The following is an 18,124-nucleotide window of genomic DNA, read 5'->3' as shown; positions in this document are numbered from 1 at the left end:
GTTTTTGGCTCCATGGTCACCGCAAATCCTGTCATCTGTGGCAGGCCTTCGAGTTTCGAAGGTTCGAGGCTTCTCTATACGCCCTATTACTAGGCCAGACCTATTTTAGTATTTAATATATCAATCTTGCAAGTCTTTTTCCTCTACTCTATAGACCTCATCGATCTTCTCCCTCGTAGCGCTCCCCCCGCAAGCGAAATCCTCATTCACCCTGCGCACAAAGACATCAGCAAACTTCCCAGCAACCTCCTCAATCGAGACATCTTTTACCCCCTGTCCTTCCAAACTGGTCGCCTCTCTTCCCTCCAACCCACAGGCCACAATTTGCTGAAAGTACCACATGGGCTCCTGAGTGACATTGAACCCAATTCCGTAGCTGCTGATATTCCGCCTGAGGTGAACCCCCACCGCCGTAATCTTTCTAGGCAGCCCACCTTCCTCGCTCGCAGACGACGGAGGCACCCAAACCCCCGGATCCTCCGTGATAATTCCCTCAAGCCCATACCCCCTCAGCACATCAACAACACTATTCTCCAACAGCCGAATATGACATCTCGGCGTGAGTTCTAGCCGCCGCAGATCCAGAATCGTATACGCAACCATCTGCCCGGGCCCGTGATACGTCGTCTGCCCACCACGTAAGGTGGGGTGGTACTCCGCTACCGCGGCGCCCTCATCCGGTGCGGAAAGAAGGTGTCGAATCGGCTCGAGAGGTGGAGGCAAGGAGAGTGTTCTTTGAGGCGAGGGCGTCGTATTTGAGGGTGGAAGGTCGCGCCGGCCGGTTGTGTAGACAGGGTTCGGTGTGAATGTGATTATTGTTGGGTCGGGGGGTGGAGGTGTGGGCGCATTGGGAGAGTGTGTGAGCTTTTTATGTGCGAGCAGACGGGTTGTGAGAGATTGTTGGAGAGTTGCGACGCGGGTGAAGGAGGTTATATCGGGGAAATGGAGATGGGCGAGTCTCATGATTGTAGAGGAGGACTGGATTGCTGTTGTCGAGATTGTTATAGTGGTCAATTCATTCTTTGAAAGGAATAATCGTGGGTGAAGTTGGTCCGGAAGTGGGTGGTAGTTGGAGAATAATTGGAGATGTTCTTCGTACCTCCGGGGCTAGATTGGGGTTGTCGTTTTTGGCGCTACCCCGACGTCACTGGCATCGGATCATGTGATGAACAAGCTCTAGGTAACCTTAAACTTCTGAACCTGGCTTGCAGCGTGGTTCTTCGTGGGACATCTACAGTGTATCGGAGTATCCAATGTCAATGACTTATCTATGATACAGAGGCTGGGAGCTTCCCCTGCCAGTGGTCAAGTCTCAAGGGGCTCACTCCGAAGTGTAGAATCATATTATATAGGATGATCATAATCATGATTCTGCTAAGCCTCAATCCCCCTAGCGCTGATAAGCTAGATTTCAAAAGAGGATGGAGTCAGCCATGCATTCTCAGCGTACGCCAGCTCTAAAGTACAACACCATTCGCCGCGGCGTCCGCGATGGACTCTTCGCCTTCCTGGACAACAAGCCAATCCCTCACACCTCCTTTCCAATCAGCAAGCCTACCCTCACGCACCCGGACAGTGACAACTCGGACATCATCCTCAATTGAGAGACTGAGCCGGCGTTGACCAGGTTGTGAAACTTGGCCGAAAGTGCTCATTTCTTCCTCGAACGTGTTATTCTCCAGATGCCGATCCTTACACCATGTCTCTTCCTCCGACCCCGGCTCCAAGAATCGAGCTTCTCCCGTAATGGTAGTGGATATGCTGGAAAGGGCACTCGTGTTCAGGTTCAAGAGCAAACTCGCCAGAGAGGATCGGGTTGCTGCAGGAGGTGGAGATCCATCACGGGTAGCTCCGGAGTTCGAAGCACGGGTGGGTGGCCGATGTGACACCCAGTCATGGACCAGAAGTGAGACCCGGGGGTTGGTTTGTAAATGGGTGGTCTTGCGCGATGAGGAATTGGTAGTCATGATGATCGTGGGGTACGGGTCAAACGGCGTGGAGGGTAGGTATGTGTAAGACATAAGGGAGATGTGGGGGGTGAGGTTATCGCATGTTGCCAGATGGAGCTATAACAAACATTAGAGTGAATTGTTGAGAAGAATTCTCTGAACATACAAAGCGGGAGTTTTTCAAGCAGGAAGCCACCTCTGGAGGAAGGGTGGTTGCAACATGTCGATGAGTAGTTGTCGCGGAGGCCTCGTACGAGAGCGGGGGATTTAAAGAGTCGCTCATTGTATCTGTTCGGGTGTGGGAATGATTGGGAGGCAATTGTAGCGAAGGCATGGTGTCGTGGCAGCGAACCTCAGCAGGCTGCTTTCCGGTGGAGGGGCGATTACTTCGTGATGGGGGTGGCACCGTGGCGAACCGCAACCGGCTTTCTGTTCGGTCCGTCCCCCGCAAAAGTATCTGCAGTTTCGCTTTTTGTCTAGAGTGCACATCAACCTCTTTGGAACTGGTCAAGACTAATCAATCTTTTGAACTCGCGGTAGCATTTCAGTAAACTGATCGGCCTGCTCTTACTATTGCGGTTGAAGCTACTGCTACTTCCACCGCACATTGTTGTTATGATCGCCGGTGATTCTGCAGGAGCCACTAGCTGTACGACCGCTCGGATAAATATTGGAGGAATGAGGAATTAAGAGCAAGCCGCATATCTCAAGGATAAACCCCTTAGTCTACTCCGTAGACCCTCAAAGCCCTCGATGCAAGGTAGTAAGTGAGCTGTCAGAGGACGCGCAAGGCATCTAATCGCACAGGCTATACTGCATTATTAGCAGCAGCGAATTGTCCTGTACACTTAGCTGTGCCGCAAAGCCACCCATGGCGTCATGGATACATGGGGAAGGAGCTGCTGGACCAGAGATCACCATCACTGTCCACAGATAGCTCATCATATGCCGAATCAAGGGGTTGATCTGGATATCGATCTGAACCGCAGTGGAGCTGCTGGATAATAACAAAAGAAGGAAGAGGTATAAGACAGCTCCCTCTCCTGGTGCAGCATCACTTCTCCTCATTTCTCGTTATTTCACCGGGGCTAAGACACTACCTAACCTACCAAGACTCCTTCCCCGCATTCGCCCAAAGGCAAGCTACGAGGTTGCAGCGCTCTCCCCAGCTTACTTCCAGTCGTCTTCTACACTCGAACCTCTCTCCCCTCTTTCCACCTCACCCTCGCCATTGGTGTGCTATTATTCTCGCATCTTGTCCGTCCAAAACCCGTGGATGAGCTTTGACTGTCAATCCGGGGAAATACCCTCTCAGATTGCTGACCCTGGTCTTTGAGCGAGCTACTTCCTTACTGGCTCCCAGTTTTACTCCTGCTGTGCTGCACCTTCCTCTCAGCCGTCTGGCCACTATTCTGCATCTCGTGTCATCTTCAAATCATCCCTGCTCCTTATCTGCCATCTTCACCCCTCTTCGAACACCCCCCCTTCTCTTGTGCTCTCTTGCCACCTAGGGATAAGGTGTGATCCTCTCAATCCCGCTTCCCGCTTGTATCCGTTTTGCTCAACAACAAAACACCACACTTTCCCGGAACCGGCGCTTTTTTTTTTTATCTGCTCGACGTTTCTGTATTGTCTGTTTGTCTGTTTGCTGAATATCGTATTGCATCTCTTTCAGCCATGTTCGCATCTCGATTCTTCCGGCCTGCTTCCTCGCTGGCTCGACCTTTCCATACATCTGCCCCTGTCTACCGCGCGCCCTCCATTCGGGACATCACCCCCGACTCAGCTGAAGAGTTTACTGCACGTCAGAAGGAGTTTCGCGAGAACCTGGAAGTAGCTCGCAAGAAGAGAGAGCAGCAAGAGAGTCAGTCAGTCGGTGCTTCTGCTTCCACCTCTGCATCTGCCCCATCCCCTGTTGCCCGTGATCGCCTCCGTGAGTACGCTACCGCTCCCGCTGCTCCCCTCAAGAGCGACGCGAGCGATAACAAAAGCCCTGTCTTTGATGCCGCCGATGTTCTTGACAATCACGCACTGGGCTCACTTTCTACCCACCGTTCTTTAGGAGACGAACAGTTTTCGGAAGCCAGCCGATCTCCCAAACGCGGACCTCTTTCCTCGTTGATTTACGGAACGAAGGAAGGCCAGCAGCTAGATAAAGACATCGAACGCTCCTTTTCGCAAGTTCTTGCACGCGGCAAATACGTCCACTCCATTGTCTTCCACGAAGTGAAGCCCGACCGGGTTGATGAATATGTCGATCTAGTCGGCCAGTGGTATCCTCGGATGGCCGGCGCTGAAGAAAACCGTGTCAACTTGGTAGGAAGTTGGCGAACCCAAGTGGGCGACAATGAAACCTTTGGTATCCATACTCGACCCAATTCTTGTGATATCCCGGCGATTAAAAGTACTAACATCGCTAGTGCACATCTGGGAGTACCAACGATACGAAGGCTATCACGCTTCGCTCCACAATATTTCGCGTCATCCGGATTTCCCTGAGTTTGACCGGAAACTCAAGAGCTTGATCAAGAGCAAGAAAACTTCGTTGATGCAGGAGTTCTCATTCTGGCCTACCACCCCGCCACGCCGCCTCGGAGGTGTCTTCGAACTTCGATCCTATACCCTTCACCCTGGTAATCTCCTGGAGTGGGAGACCCATTGGCGACGCGGGCTCAAAGCACGTCGCGAAGTTATGGAAGGCGTTGGAGCTTGGTTTGTCCAAATTGGTGACTTGAATACTGTCCACCATCTGTGGCAATTCGCGAATCTTGAGGAACGCAAGATCCGGCGCGAGCAGTCATGGGGCATCGAAGGTTGGGCTGAGACTGTTCACAAGACTGTCCCGCTCATCCAAACTATGCAGAGCCGCATTCTGATCCCGATGCCCTGGAGCCCTGTTGGTTAAACCCTAAAACTGGCAGCCCCAATATCTCCTGGAACCAGTATGGTTGTATAGCCTCAACGCTCCATCAGAAAGATCCAAGCGCCATGGATGGGCTAACGCAAGCGACAGCCGCGCAGGAAATAGATGTCTGCTTGTCTGCTTAACTGCCAGCATAAAGTGGATGTGGTTGTCCCTCGGTTCCTGGCCTCTGCCCAATTTTGCTTGGCGGTGATTTTAGTGTATGAAATATGGAATAATTAGCGCTATTGAGATTGTCCACCTCTGCACCGCATGTATTAAGCACACCAATCCCAAAAATCTCTGTGCATGTGGCATGTGCCTCATTTCTTGATTCTGTCCGGTCAGCCTTACCAAATCACATCCAGACTCCAGTAGTTACCTAGGGTCTCGGGAGTCGGTTTAGGCAGACTCGAAACCTCGCGCTTTGTCGTCATATGCCAGCCTCGGATAACATCGCCAGTACTTGCTTTGACCTTTCACTGCTACCCCACCTCGTTAATTGATCTAACTCCCAAGAACTGTTGGCGCGTTGTTAGGAAGCTTTCTTCTTGATCATCAACTCAACTTCGAAGAGCAAAGGCGGAATGGTATGGATTAATAGGTATGGATTGTTGCTCCCCATACCGGTATGGTTGGCCCGTTCCTTCCATGGGGACTTGGAAACTCAGCACGTGGTCACCCGATACCCACCAATACGCTCAATACAGAGCGCCAACTGGCAGTGATGGTGCTCTATGACGTTATTCGTACTTCGCTGTAATCAATTATCCCGTCCGCCGCCCTCCAAGGAACGCTTTTCCGCCGGCAGAAAAAAAAAATAAATACAGTGGAGAGGCATGCCTGCCCGCTAGGTTTCTGGACGATCTGGAGTACGTCGTCACAGGACGCCGCGACCTTTCTCGCTTCTCTCGTCTCTCTCCATCCTTTTTCTTCATGGCCCTTTAATAAGTTGTTTCGCCTCTGTATTTGGTCTCTCCGTTTACTCCTATCTTCTATCCCACCTCGCTCTTTCCGAGTACGTATACTTAATTGCCCATCTGCACCGCGCGCAGACCGGCTCCATTGCGTCAACCCTCAAAAGACAAGCTCTCTAGACACATTCCTATCATCACCCGCAGAGACTGAGTAAGAGGTGCTTCCTCGCCGACGACCACAATGGTGTACATCCGACAACATCAAATATCAAATTTGAAGGACTATCGTTACGCGGGTGTTGATCACTCGCTCGTCAGTCGATATGTTCTCAAACCTTTCTACAATAATTTTGTGATCAAGTTCTTTCCAATGAGCATGGCGTGAGTAGCTGCGCTGATCGTATTATTTTTTCTTGGTTGACTAACAGTCCCTTGTCTAGTCCTAATGCTGTAAGTTTTCTGGGTTTCCAGCCCTACTCCGAACGGAGAATCCTCGGAGTCGAAGCCACCCCGGGAAAACCGTGGTGTAACTTTGACGAAAGCCCAGGAAGTGTACAAAAACGTTGCCCACTGACTGAGAGTTGCTAGATCACTCTGACCGGTCTTTTTTTCGTCCTGATCAATCTCATCACCGTCCTATATTACAACCCAACGCTAGACCAGGACTGTCCTCGATGGGTCTATGCCAGCTGTGCCGTTGGCCTATTCTTATACCAGACGTTTGATGGTGTAGATGGCATTCAAGCGTATGAGAATTAGATGTCAAAATTGTTACGGGCTTGCACTAATATAGTCTGATAGCCGGAGAACCAAGCAGAGCGGCCCTCTTGGCGAGCTCTTCGACCACAGTACGTTGACTATTCAGGTTCATTGAATGAAACTTTGCTAACACTCACTTTTTCAGGTGTTGACGCGTGCAATACGGCTCTGGGTGTATTGATATTTGCCGCAGTCTTGAACCTCGGCCAATCATGGGCAACCGTTCTGACCCTTTTTGGATGTACGTGAGCTTGAGCTTCTAGGATTTTCGCGCTACTTACTCAGTGACCTAGCTACTATGACGTTCTATGTTCAGACTTGGGATATGTACTACACGCAGGTGCTTACGCTAGGAATTGTTTCTGGTCCTGTCGAAGGTGTACTGACCCTCTGCGTCGTTTTTGGATTCACTGCGTACATGGGCGGCGGCAGCTTCTGGCACCAGCCCATGTTCGAGACATTTGGAATTCCCAAGCTCGGATTTATCCCCGCGCAACTCTATGAGGTACCGTTCACGCAATGGTATCTCATCTACGGTGGAATCATGCTTTTCTTCGCGACCGGCTCAAGTATTGCGCATGTCGTTCAGGTTCGAAGGGAGCGTGGCAAAGATCCAGTCCGGCCCCTTTACGGTCTTCTCCCGCTAGCTGCAACATGGGTCGTGGTCCCGGCGTATCTATTCCTCAACCCGGCTATCCTTGAAAATTATCTGGTTCCATTCAGTCTGTATGTCGGCCTCGTCAATGCCTATGCCGTTGGACGGATTATTTGCGCCCACTTGGTCAAAACCGATTTTCCTTACTCGAACATACTTCTTGGACCTCTCGCGCTGGCGGTAGTTGACAGTGGTGGCGCACTTTTTGGTCTCTGGTCGAAACCCTTGGTTAGCACTATTGGACAACCCGCATTTGTGTTTTTGAGTCTAGGTCTGGGGCTTGGTGTCTATGGAAGCTTTGTGGTGAGCATCTCTACCTTTATTCAGGAAACATTCAATCTGCTAACAGTGTCAGCACGATATTATTACTACGATCTGCGATTACATTGATATCTGGTGCTTGACCATCAAGCACCCGTACATGCCAGAAGAGGCTGCAAATGGTGATGTCGTCCGTGCGTCGAAAAAGACGCTGTAGATGGAGCCTCGATCTGTACGCAATCACGGATCCTCGACCTACTTGGAGGCCTCGTCTGAGTTGTTGCGCGGCGACAATTTTTGGAGCTGAGCTGGAGCCCGCCACATACCTATGCTATTCGGTCACGTTGCATGTCTTAGCGTATTGTTAGAGAGCGAGTTAGATGACAATATTAATACGCGTATGAGTTGATGGTGCAAACAGTTCTTGTTTCTGACATATAGTGGAGGATTCGACTTATGCAAATATTAAGATTGATTAGATAATCAGTACCAACTATGCTGGAAGCGTCTCGATGCCGCGGGAGTGTTAGCGAGGGCTGAACCCTATTATTACGCCCAAACGGGCCGACTGGGGGCGCTGTCGAGAATTCCCTTCAAACTTCGCCATCTCCACGAGACCTCCTGTTGCTTTCACACCCCCAAGCCGGCCATCTCATCAGCGCTCATCTCAACTTTCTTCGCTGATCGATTCATTTTCGTCAAGATGGTAAGTTGGAATTTTTTATCATCTATCCATCAGACCTTCCCATCGAACACTATGCACACCTCGATTACTTCTAAATGTCCCCTCTCGCTATCGTCGTCGTCATCACCTTTTGTCTACCGACGGACCATCACGAATTTTCAGACTATCGAGGGGAATCTCACTGACAAAACTTTTGAAATAGGTTCTCGCGGTCGACCTTCTCAACCCCACCCCTCAGGCTGAGGCTCGCAAGCACAAGCTCAAGGTATGATCGATCGGATTGGATAAGTGTACGGTTCTCGATAACTAATGTTGGGACTTGGCTTCGACAGCAACTTGTGCCTGCCCCCCGCTCCTTCTTCATGGACGTCAAGTGCCCCGGCTGCTTCAACATCACCACCGTCTTCTCCCACGCCCAGACCGTCGTTGTGTGCTCCGGATGCTCCACCGTTCTCTGCCAGCCCACCGGTGGCAAGGCCCGTCTCACCGAGGGCTGCTCTTTCCGCCGCAAGTAGATATCGCGACAACGGAGTTGGAGCGATGACGATTGCAACGTGGCGTTCTTCGATGATGATGGATTAATACTATTTTTTTGAGAAAGCACATTCAGATAGAAGATGGAATCCTCGCCCCTTGCGGGAAACCCCCACGACAATGCTGGGCAATGAGAAAAATGTTTCTACACCTCTCACGTCACCGTTCAATACCAAAAAGCGTTTTCTTCACATCGAGGGGAGTTCCGGATATCTGGCACTTGATCGGTCCGCACTCTGTCAGCTTATTGCTTGTTTCCGTCAAAAAACCAGTTTCTTCTCTCTCCTTTTTGTGTTTTTGCGTTTTTTCTCTTGTACATCGTTGCTCTGACGAGCGTACCGAGTTCACGCATCATCCGATATTTACAGCGGGCGCGTCCGCTTGAGCCGTTCCAATCGAAGCAAGTACGAGTGTTTTAAGACGGCCTAGGGGCGGCCAACCCTCCATTGGTGAACATCACTTGGAATACTTTGGTGTTACTTGCTTCAAGCGGACGCGCTGGTTTCTTTCTCGGTCTCGCCCAGGGCTTCCTGAAGAGGAATGCTCGACTAGATTGCGAGGGAAGCGCAAGTTCTGGCTCCTAGATGCTGTAGCGAATCGTACACATATATCAAATCGTTCCTGTTAGCGTAGATTGTAGTGTTCACTGTTCAAAGCCTCCTAAGTGGCTCCGTGCGCAGTTACCGACTCCCGAGCCGTACTTGGAGCCGTATACTACTAAGTTAATAACTCGATGCACATCTGGGGCCCCGGGTCCACCTCAGTAATTCTGCGACAGTCCGACTGTCATGGCTGTGCGTATTGTACTATGCAATAGTGACGCATAGTGTAGGAAATCATCTATAGCGGCGAGTAGTGGGAGTATCATGATCCCTTGTCAATTGTCCTGTCTTTTGCGCCCATCATCATTTAGTTATCCCAATCGAAGGTAATTGAGAACGACAGTCGGCCCTGAATAGCATAATCTCCCCTGAACCTCGAGCGGACGAGACCTTCTCGGAGGATGGAGGAGCTACTGATCGACGCCACCCCATCCTGATCTCGCTCTAAGAGTAGTAGATGTACAGACACCAGTGCTCGGAGAGAGCGTTAGTTACTATGATGGCTGCCATTGGAGCCGAGGGTTCTTATCTTATCACCCCTCATTCGATCTTTTACGACTCCAACAGTCCAACTAGACTACGGAGTACTTCCTCCAGCCTAGTACTCTCCCTTGATACTCTCTGCAGGTTTCTTCCCTCTTCTCCTTTTAATTATTCTCAACTGCGAACATCGCCCCCTTCTCCAAAATGGCCGCTCGCCCTCCGCTTAAACTTCTCATGCTCCACGGCTACACCCAATCTGGCCCACTCTTCCACGCCAAATCCCGCGCCTTGGTCAAACACATAACGAAGGCCTTTCCCCTGCACGAAATTTCCGCCATATATCCCACCGGCCCGCTACGTCTCAACCCAGCCGACATCCCTGGGTACACGCCGCAAGAAGGCTCCGGATCCACAGACGCCGCCGAAGAGACCGAAACCGAGTCATACGGATGGTACAGACGCTCGAACACAGCAGACCCGCCGCTCTACGTTGGACTCGAGGATGGGCTTGACGCCATCGCAAAGGTTCTTGGCGAGGAGGGGCCATTTGATGGCGTGATTGGGTTCTCGCAGGGCGCCGCGATGGCGGCGATGGTTGTTTCGCTGTTGGAAGAGAAGAGGCAGGAGGCGTTCAAGCTGTTTTCCGCAGCGGGTGAGGGGTTCAAGTACCCGGCTTCGTTTGAGGCGCTGAACCACCCGGCGTTGAAGTTTGCGCTGTGTTATAGTGGCTTTCGTTCGCCGGGGGAACGGTACAAGGCCTTTTATGAGAGCCCGCCGATTCAGACCCCGATCTTACATGTGCTGGGGTCGTTGGATGCTGTGGTTGATGAGGGTAGGAGCAGGACGTTGATCGAGGCTTGTGCGGGTGATCCGGAGGGTGAGGGGAAGGTCGTTTGGCATCCCGGTGGTCATTTTCTGCCGAGCCAAAGGCCGTATCTAGATGCTGCTGTGAGGTTCATTCGGGAGACTCTGGAGGGAGGGCAGCAGAAGGATAAGGCCAAGGAGGAGGATGTTAATGACATGGATTTGCCCTTTTAGATATTTTGCAGTTTCTGGCTTTGATATACCTTGATCTGTTTGCAGAACCTGGCTCGCTTAGAATGGTTAGAGGCCTTTACATAGAATATGCTTATAATTTATTTACACCCAGAAGTGGATATCGATCAGGCGGATGATGATGAATTCTAATAGATAGTACTATTGCATAGTTATACATCCGTTATGTCTTCCGTCACAGCCACGTCTCCGCAAACCGTATTAACGGGCCTTTGCCTTTTCCCGAGTTGGAAGAATCCGTGCCATCATCTCTTCCTTGGTGATAAGGTGGTCAATGCGCTCCAAAAGGCCGAGAAGACTCTTCATATCGCTGCTCCACTCGTTCAACACATCGTCGGCATCGCGGGGCTTGGAGAAGTTGACAAGCCGTGCCGGTCGATCAATCTTCGCGTAGATTGTTTTTGATGTAACCAGGTCACTGATGTATTTCTCCGTTTCCTCCTCGGTCAAGTCCAGTAGCTGGGTCAAGCGGCCCATCTGAATGCGGGTGTAATACTTCGCCACCACACGGACATTATGTTCAATAACACGCTTGCGAAGATCTTGCCAGCGTTTATGCGGCTGGTCTTCGGCGGATTGACTCGGCTTGGGACTAAACACGTCGGTGTTGCATAGGTGAGGACCGAACTGCTCTGCAACAATAGGCCAGCGCATCAGCTCGGGGACAGTGAATAGCTTCACCAGGCGGGCCTCCACAGCAACAGCTGAAAGCCTGGTATCCTGTTGAATACGGTGCAATAGATCGGATTGTTCGTTGTCGTATGGAGACAATACAATGTAGTACACAATGCGTGCGAGAACCTAGGGTTGAATTAGTTTGTGTCCCTCATCATATACTCCAGGGAAATGCAAAGTAACTTACCGCTCGAAGCTGTTCTGGGTTATCCTGCACAGAGTCTGTATCGAGCACCTCCCTGTAGTGCTTGCAAACATCCAAGTATTTGTAGTCGTGATTGGCAAGAATAATCTGTTGTTCGTAGTAGCGAAGCTTCAAATCTGTAACGTCGTCATCCACCTCCATGGGAGGCTCGTCCGGTCCACGTGTTTTCTCTCGCTCCTCAGCTTCCTTCTTGAGCTTCTCCAACTCCTCGGCGGTCTTCTTGGGTTTGCGGGCGAAATATCGGCGATTAATCTTGCGGCTTAAAACTGTTGCCTGTGTCCAGTCGCCACGTTCAATACAAAGTCCAACTTGTTCTAGAATAAATTCTGTCTTCTCTCGCCTCGTCATAGACCCGAACGTCTCGACTTGTAACTCGCAAAGAATGTCGGCGGCAGCATTGAGGTCACCCTGTGACTTCTTGATCTGAGACAAAATGCGCGTAACGCGAGCTCTTTCGACTTCGACAAAGATCTGCATGTTGCGTTAATTGAGTGGGTAAGACACCATGCGGCTTTGAACCAACCTTGCCCTCCGTCACAGTCCGCAAAGTTTGAATGACAGATAGCTTGGTATCTAGGTTTGGTGTATCATCCAAGAATTTCATCACCGTCTGAACCATCCTCGCAATAGCTTGTTTGAGCTGGCCATGTTTCTTGGAGAGCAGGAGAATCTGGTCGTTGAGCAAGTTCCAATCACCGGTTTTCTTGCTGATTGTGACGATAGTAGTGAGTATGCGAGAGGTGGTGGGCAAGTCGGACGACTGGAAGGTTGTCATAATTAGACTAGGCATGTATACCACACAAATGACATGATCATACCTGTCTTGCTTGCTTCTCCAACACTAGCAGCTTGTCAATGGCGCCCTGTACGTCAGTCTGGCAGAGAGTCAGTATAGTAATTTAATAGCGAGAGTGTGTGCGGTAGTCTATACCTTTGCAAGCTGCTCCGCTTCCGGGATCAGCTTGTCAGCATCCTTGGAGAAGTCCTTCTCCGGTCTCAAGAGTCCGTCGGACATGGTGCTGACTGCTCAAGTGTACCGTTTTCGATGGCGGGATATCAGAGACTGAGGTGAAAAGATTGAAGGGTAGATGCAGATCTTATGAGCTTGTCAGAGAGAGGGGGGCGTGATGGAGACAGAAGATGCTGAGATGATGAGGTATGGATGCGTCTGCCATCTGGAGCTTGCGGCGTCAGTTGAGCTGGCCGAAGCTCTGGCTCACGTGACCATATCCATCTTCTCTTTTAAACCCAAACAACAGGAACAACAAGCTGCATCAACTGCCGCCTGGATATTAATGTTTTCGTCGCGTCATTTTGAGCAGACACTTATTCAAATCGAAGATGATCCACACTTTGCCTAGGCTTTCCCGCAAAGCCATGCCAGTACCAGTTATTATACCAAACCCACGAGCTGGAGTCGCACCCGGTCATTGTTCTGCACTCAGCAGCACATCCTCCGCCCCCTGAAGGATGCGCCCGATCTAGTGGGCTCAATTAGCAATTACCGGCGTCCTGTTGCTGCTACCAAGTAGACTGCTACGCTATGCTGTCGCGGCATTCCGTTCTATCCCATGGAAATGTGCCTTGATGCCTGTGTGGTAAGGCCACAATAAACTTATCTAAGCTACACCGATCACGCCATCGTCTTAACTGCTTTTGGCGGAGAATGTATAAAATCTGCGAATTGCTGCCACCAGATTTTGAGCAGCGAGGTTTGCTAATATCATTTTTTGGGTATTGGAACGGTCTAACAGCCCGAGATAGGCTTATCATTTCATCAGGAATAACAATTGGAAACGACAGACTGCAAGGTTAGCCGTTATCTCGACTTTTGCCTCTTAGCCAATTGGCTTCAACTTATTTCCGCGGAGCATCCAGTTCTCTATTGCTTAAATGCTCCATGCTTCGAGGCACTTGTGAACTTGGACCATATTAGTATTGGCGGCTGCTCACACTCGTGCTGTTCTCCTGATACTTGTTTCACACCTTCGTATCCCAAATCGTTGATCATAAATTGCTGAGACGTCTCAGTTTGAAGCTTGGCAACATGAAGGATGCATCATCGGAGAGCGCAGCTCAAATACCATTACTGGCTTCTATAGATGCAGACTCACAAGTGCATTTGATTGTTGGCGCAAACCCTCTTGCTGCAGCTCGGTGCGCCAAAAGTGTGCAAGCCGGAGCCAAACCAATTATCATTTCGCCTGAATCCGAAACCCTTCAGTCTACTCTCGCCACGCACGTTGAGGCCGGATCTGCGAACTGGATCCAGAGGGAGTTTCAGGATGATGATCTGAAGAGTCTAGGGAGAGAGGATGTTGACGGTGTTGTGGATATGGTTTTTGTCACCCTTGGCGGGAGTCATCCTCTCAGTATGTCTTGAAACCGCCTACCAAATCATTCCCTAGCTGATCCACGCTACAGGTTCTCATATATCCAAATTATGCCGGCGCCTCAGAATCCCAGTTAATGTTTCAGACGCCCCAGAATTGTGTACCTTCAGTTTGCTCTCCACCTACTCAGATGGTCCTCTTCACATCGGTATTACAACTTCCGGCCGTGGGTGCAAGCTCGCTTCGCGACTGAAGAGAGAGATTTCGTCAATTTTTCCCTCGAATCTAGGAAGCGCAATTGATAGACTTGGGACAGTTAGGAAGCGTCTTTGGGAAGAAGACTTTGCGGCGGGGCTTTGTGACACAGGCTTTGATGCCGACGAGGACGACTCGACTGGTCAGAAACACACTTTCAACAACCTAGTAACGGAAGACGACGTCAACGCGGCTAAAACCAGGCGCATGCGCTGGTTGTCGCAGATATGTGAATACTGGCCACTTCGAAAACTCGCTGCCATCAACGACTCAGACATCGATAATATTCTTCGAGAATATAGCTCAGGCAACACGAAGGCCATTGAAGGGAACGGGGAGCAATTGCCCCAGAGGAAAGGCAGAATAATACTCGCCGGCTCAGGTCCGGGGCATCCAGATTTGCTGACTCGGGCGACTTATAATGCCATTCAAAGTGCCGACATTATTTTGGCGGACAAGCTCGTGCCTGCCCCTGTACTAGAATTGATTCCGCGGCGAACTGAAGTTCATATTGCACGCAAATTCCCCGGAAATGCCGATCAAGCACAGGAAGAGTTCCTCCGCATGGGCTTGGATGCGCTCCAAAAAGGCCACCAGGTGCTTCGTTTAAAACAGGGTGACCCGTACCTTTACGGACGTGGAGGCGAGGAACTCGAGTTCTTTCGCGCTGAAGGTTTCACACCTGTCGTTCTACCGGGCATCACAAGCGCTCTGAGTGCCCCCTTATTTGCAGAGATTCCAGCAACTCACCGTGGGGTGTCTGATCAGGTTCTGGTGTGTACTGGTACTGGGAGAAAAGGCGCAGCACCTGAGCCTCCGGCTTATGTGGCAACTCAGACGGTGGTCTTTTTAATGGCATTACACCGGCTCTCTGCACTTGTCGACTCCCTAACTGCATTATCAGTGGAAGAACATGAAGGTTCTTCTCAACGAACTCTCTGGCCAAAGAAAACTCCATGTGCTATCATTGAACGTGCCTCATGCAGTGACCAGCGAGTGATTCGCTCTACGCTTGAGCATGTCTGTCACGCATTTGAAGCGGAGGGGTCGCGGCCACCTGGATTGCTTGTGGTCGGTGCCAGCTGTTACGTTCTTCACAAGCCCAACGGCCAGAAGTGGATTGTCGAGGAGGGTTTCCGAGGGCTGGATGAGCTACGCAGTCCCGCTGAAATCGCGGCGACTAGTCACGAAGCTTAGACACTCGGATGATATAGTGTGATCAGATAGCGTTAGATTGATACCCCATATAGAAGTTAGTGATGTTAGACATGAGATTCAACGTTTTGGAGCATAATTCGGATTTCAAGCATCATGATGTTCAGTTGATCTGCGAGACGTTAACAGTAACCGAAGCCTACCTATTGCGTTGATCATGATTCATGTTCTCCTCGAGTGTGATTAACCCGTTAAAAATGGGCTGTCGAGAAGTTGGAAACCTTACGTACTACCGATTTCTAGGATAGAGCGCTCCCTCCACCTGGGCACCTGCCACCAGGGACCCGCCCGCCCGTGCCCCCGGCCTCTATTGTATGCTTCCCAAATAGGAATAGAGGCATTGTCACGGGGACGGGCTCCGCTACTAGGTATCTAAGTGCCAAGAGCGGTGCCTTCTGTCATTTCGTCTCACTTCAAACCATCAGTGCTCCCTTTTCAAAAGCTGTGCATCATCAGCAGCAGCATCATCATCATGGCCTCTAAAGAGTCGTCTAAGCCCAATGTCTATCTGCATAACGGGCATATTCTCCAAGCGTGAGTAGAGAGCCGCGTTTACCCCCACCATTACGCAGTGCCGATCGCTAATCATTCGTTTCTTATCCAACTACAGTCCCCCAGTCTCCGTTCAGTTGAGGCGCTTGGTGGAAAACATCTACCTTTTCCTGGGGCTCTACTTCACAAGTTTCTTCGCGGTGAGTCAGCCTGAACTCTATCGAGCACTTCTACAGCACTCGCCTTGGAAACTCCTATACTGATAGCTTGCTCCTTAGTTCGACCCATATGAAGCCGCACAGAACTCGCCATTCAACATCACCAAAGCCGACAACAAATCTAGCACTAGATCGCGCTGGGGTAACTTTGGGGGACCTCGAGGTGGTGGTGGTGGTGGTGGAGGCGGCGGCCCTGGCGGTGGCGGTGGATTTGGATCATTCGGATCCGGGAAATTCGCGCCGGTTGACAACATTGAAGGCTCGTGCAAAGGAACCTGCTTCTGAGCCAGGCCAGCAAACTGAGCATGCTATAACACCTGTTTCTCGCATGGATCGGTGAGCGGCATCTCCCAACTTTATATGGATAATAGTGGTGCTTGGAGCACGAACTCGAAACGGGTCAACTTCAAAGTCTTTTTGGTTGTCTATTACATACAAGCACCGTTGACAAATACATTGTAGTTTAGGGTTGTGTCTGTTTGATGGCTTGTCTTTTTTGTTGTAGCCCTCCCACCAGGTCTAAAGCTTTTAAACTATAGTATGCGCTTTGAGCCACCTTCCTTCTTGATACTGCTCCTGATCCACTACCAATCTACATCACCACCTGAACAAATTATGTAACCAGTGCTCCCTCTATATACCTTTCTGAGGCTTTCAATCCTCTAGATATCACGTGAAGATACCGAATGCTACCCTGTACTCCACGATACTCCACACGATGAGGGGCTATCCTCCGCAGAAAAATAAATGGGTTGCATTCTCCCACTTTTGGTTTGCACATCACCACAAAATCTCAAAGCGTCCAGTCTGCACCATGTCGACTCCAACAGACAACGCCGGATGGGAGGCGCTTATTTCCAGTATCGCAAACTCCTTGCCAGAAGTCTCTCTGGAACAACAACCAGCACCATCAAAGGTCAACCGCACAATCGATCACACCCAATTGGCACTAGCAGCAACAGAAGAGCAGATTGACGATCTATGCGCCGAGGCGTCAAAATATCAATTTGCTACAGTATGCGTACGCCTGAACCACGTTGAACAGGCCGTGAAAAACCTCAAGCAAGCACCAGATGTCGGCGTGGCCTGTGTCGTGGGATTCCACGAGGGCATGTACGAGACCTCCGAGAAGGAAGATGAAGCTCGCAAGGCCGTCGCCCTAGGCGCAAAAGAGCTCGATATGGTCCTCAAGTACCCATTACTTAAGGCTAAGCAGTATGTGGAGGTTTACGAGGATATTCTTGCGGTGCGAAAGGCCGCTCCTTCCCCCGTTGGGCTGAAGGTCATTCTTGAGACGTCGCAGTTGGCTCGAGACGAGATCATTGCTGGATCTATTCTTTCATGTTTGGCTGGTGCGGACTACATCAAGACGAGCACGGGGTTTAACGGCGCAGGAGCTTCGGCTCAGAATGTGGCGTTGATGTTTGAGACGGCCAAGGCCGTGGGCAAAGGGACGAAGGTCAAAGCAAGCGGTGGCGTACGATCTGCAGTGGATTGTATCAAGATGTTGAAGGCTGGCGCGGAGCGGATTGGTGCTAGTTCGGGGGTGAAGATTGTACAGGAGTTGGAGGGAGGAGAGGTTCAAGAGCAGGGAGCCTCCGGTGGCGGATATTGAATAAAACACGTATACTTCTTGTGGGTCATTAAGTACGTTTTGTTCTTCTGTACAAATTTTAACTGTAGTCTAGCTCAGTGCATCATGCTAGGCTTAAAATCAATTGTCGCCAGCGCTGTTCGTTCAATCTATACATAAAGACCAATGAGCCTATTCAATCCATTCTGTCGGCGTAGAGGTGAAAGGCCGAGTCGTCTAATAAAAAACGGTCAGCATTCTGAAACAAGAAGGTGATACATTGTGCGATGGGCGAGATTAGTGCTGGTGAGAATGTGGATGCCGCTGGAATGGATGCCATGGCCTAGTTACAGTA

The 18,124-nt window shown here is 50.6% G+C and overlaps 9 protein-coding genes across 9 annotated transcripts; 7 read left to right on the top strand and 2 right to left on the bottom strand.

Moving 5' to 3' along the window:
• Nucleotides 1–120: 120 nt before the first annotated feature.
• BJY04DRAFT_205758 (uncharacterized protein) lies at nucleotides 121–2,232 on the bottom strand (the record flags this gene model as incomplete). Its single annotated transcript, XM_073713633.1, has 3 exons — nucleotides 121–958; nucleotides 1,498–2,066; nucleotides 2,116–2,232. The coding sequence occupies 3 exons, from the start codon at nucleotides 2,230–2,232 to the stop codon at nucleotides 121–123; spliced, it is 1,524 nt and encodes a 507-aa protein (XP_073574526.1).
• Nucleotides 2,233–3,626: 1,394 nt separating this feature from the next.
• BJY04DRAFT_215167 (NIPSNAP family protein) lies at nucleotides 3,627–4,854 on the top strand (the record flags this gene model as incomplete). The annotated part of the gene is made up of 2 exons (XM_073715422.1): nucleotides 3,627–4,308; nucleotides 4,370–4,854. 2 exons carry the CDS (start codon nucleotides 3,627–3,629, stop codon nucleotides 4,852–4,854), a joined length of 1,167 nt encoding a protein of 388 aa, XP_073574525.1.
• Nucleotides 4,855–5,674: 820 nt separating this feature from the next.
• Nucleotides 5,675–7,863, top strand: BJY04DRAFT_169377 (aminoalcoholphosphotransferase). The gene is made up of 7 exons (XM_073709194.1): nucleotides 5,675–6,149; nucleotides 6,209–6,218; nucleotides 6,357–6,514; nucleotides 6,570–6,616; nucleotides 6,673–6,768; nucleotides 6,821–7,485; nucleotides 7,538–7,863. Exons 1-7 carry the CDS (start codon nucleotides 6,010–6,012, stop codon nucleotides 7,658–7,660), a joined length of 1,239 nt encoding a protein of 412 aa, XP_073574524.1. The 5' UTR covers nucleotides 5,675–6,009; the 3' UTR covers nucleotides 7,661–7,863.
• A 105-nt stretch (nucleotides 7,864–7,968) lies between these two features.
• On the top strand, nucleotides 7,969–9,269 carry BJY04DRAFT_181814 (40S ribosomal protein eS27). The gene is made up of 3 exons (XM_073710249.1): nucleotides 7,969–8,149; nucleotides 8,331–8,393; nucleotides 8,461–9,269. The coding sequence occupies exons 1-3, from the start codon at nucleotides 8,147–8,149 to the stop codon at nucleotides 8,641–8,643; spliced, it is 249 nt and encodes an 82-aa protein (XP_073574523.1). The 5' UTR covers nucleotides 7,969–8,146; the 3' UTR covers nucleotides 8,644–9,269.
• A 481-nt stretch (nucleotides 9,270–9,750) lies between these two features.
• BJY04DRAFT_181812 (alpha/beta hydrolase) lies at nucleotides 9,751–11,000 on the top strand. The gene has a single exon (XM_073710248.1). It carries the CDS (start codon nucleotides 9,952–9,954, stop codon nucleotides 10,783–10,785), a length of 834 nt encoding a protein of 277 aa, XP_073574522.1. The 5' UTR covers nucleotides 9,751–9,951; the 3' UTR covers nucleotides 10,786–11,000.
• On the bottom strand, nucleotides 10,890–12,841 carry BJY04DRAFT_181811 (proteasome regulatory particle lid subunit RPN5). The gene is made up of 5 exons (XM_073710247.1): nucleotides 12,615–12,841; nucleotides 12,502–12,558; nucleotides 12,207–12,443; nucleotides 11,666–12,154; nucleotides 10,890–11,604 (listed from the first exon to the last, which is right to left on the bottom strand). Exons 1-5 carry the CDS (start codon nucleotides 12,696–12,698, stop codon nucleotides 11,005–11,007), a joined length of 1,467 nt encoding a protein of 488 aa, XP_073574521.1. The 5' UTR covers nucleotides 12,699–12,841; the 3' UTR covers nucleotides 10,890–11,004.
• A 752-nt stretch (nucleotides 12,842–13,593) lies between these two features.
• BJY04DRAFT_169333 (putative siroheme synthase) lies at nucleotides 13,594–15,658 on the top strand. The gene is made up of 2 exons (XM_073709193.1): nucleotides 13,594–14,055; nucleotides 14,108–15,658. The coding sequence occupies exons 1-2, from the start codon at nucleotides 13,731–13,733 to the stop codon at nucleotides 15,466–15,468; spliced, it is 1,686 nt and encodes a 561-aa protein (XP_073574520.1). The 5' UTR covers nucleotides 13,594–13,730; the 3' UTR covers nucleotides 15,469–15,658.
• Nucleotides 15,659–15,897: 239 nt separating this feature from the next.
• Nucleotides 15,898–16,860, top strand: BJY04DRAFT_181804 (uncharacterized protein). Its single transcript, XM_073710246.1, has 3 exons — nucleotides 15,898–16,020; nucleotides 16,097–16,178; nucleotides 16,257–16,860. Exons 1-3 carry the CDS (start codon nucleotides 15,959–15,961, stop codon nucleotides 16,479–16,481), a joined length of 369 nt encoding a protein of 122 aa, XP_073574519.1. The 5' UTR covers nucleotides 15,898–15,958; the 3' UTR covers nucleotides 16,482–16,860.
• A 64-nt stretch (nucleotides 16,861–16,924) lies between these two features.
• Nucleotides 16,925–17,983, top strand: BJY04DRAFT_181803 (2-deoxyribose-5-phosphate aldolase). The gene has a single exon (XM_073710245.1). The coding sequence runs from the start codon at nucleotides 17,011–17,013 to the stop codon at nucleotides 17,809–17,811; it is 801 nt and encodes a 266-aa protein (XP_073574518.1). The 5' UTR covers nucleotides 16,925–17,010; the 3' UTR covers nucleotides 17,812–17,983.
• Nucleotides 17,984–18,124: the final 141 nt, after the last annotated feature.

This window comes from Aspergillus karnatakaensis (genome assembly GCF_047715665.1).
Source record: "Aspergillus karnatakaensis strain CBS 102800 unplaced genomic scaffold BJY04scaffold_9, whole genome shotgun sequence".
NCBI classification, from domain to species: Eukaryota; Fungi; Ascomycota; class Eurotiomycetes; order Eurotiales; family Aspergillaceae; genus Aspergillus; species Aspergillus karnatakaensis.
Note: the sequence above shows the minus strand (reverse complement) of the source record. Positions and strands in the feature narration are given on the sequence as shown.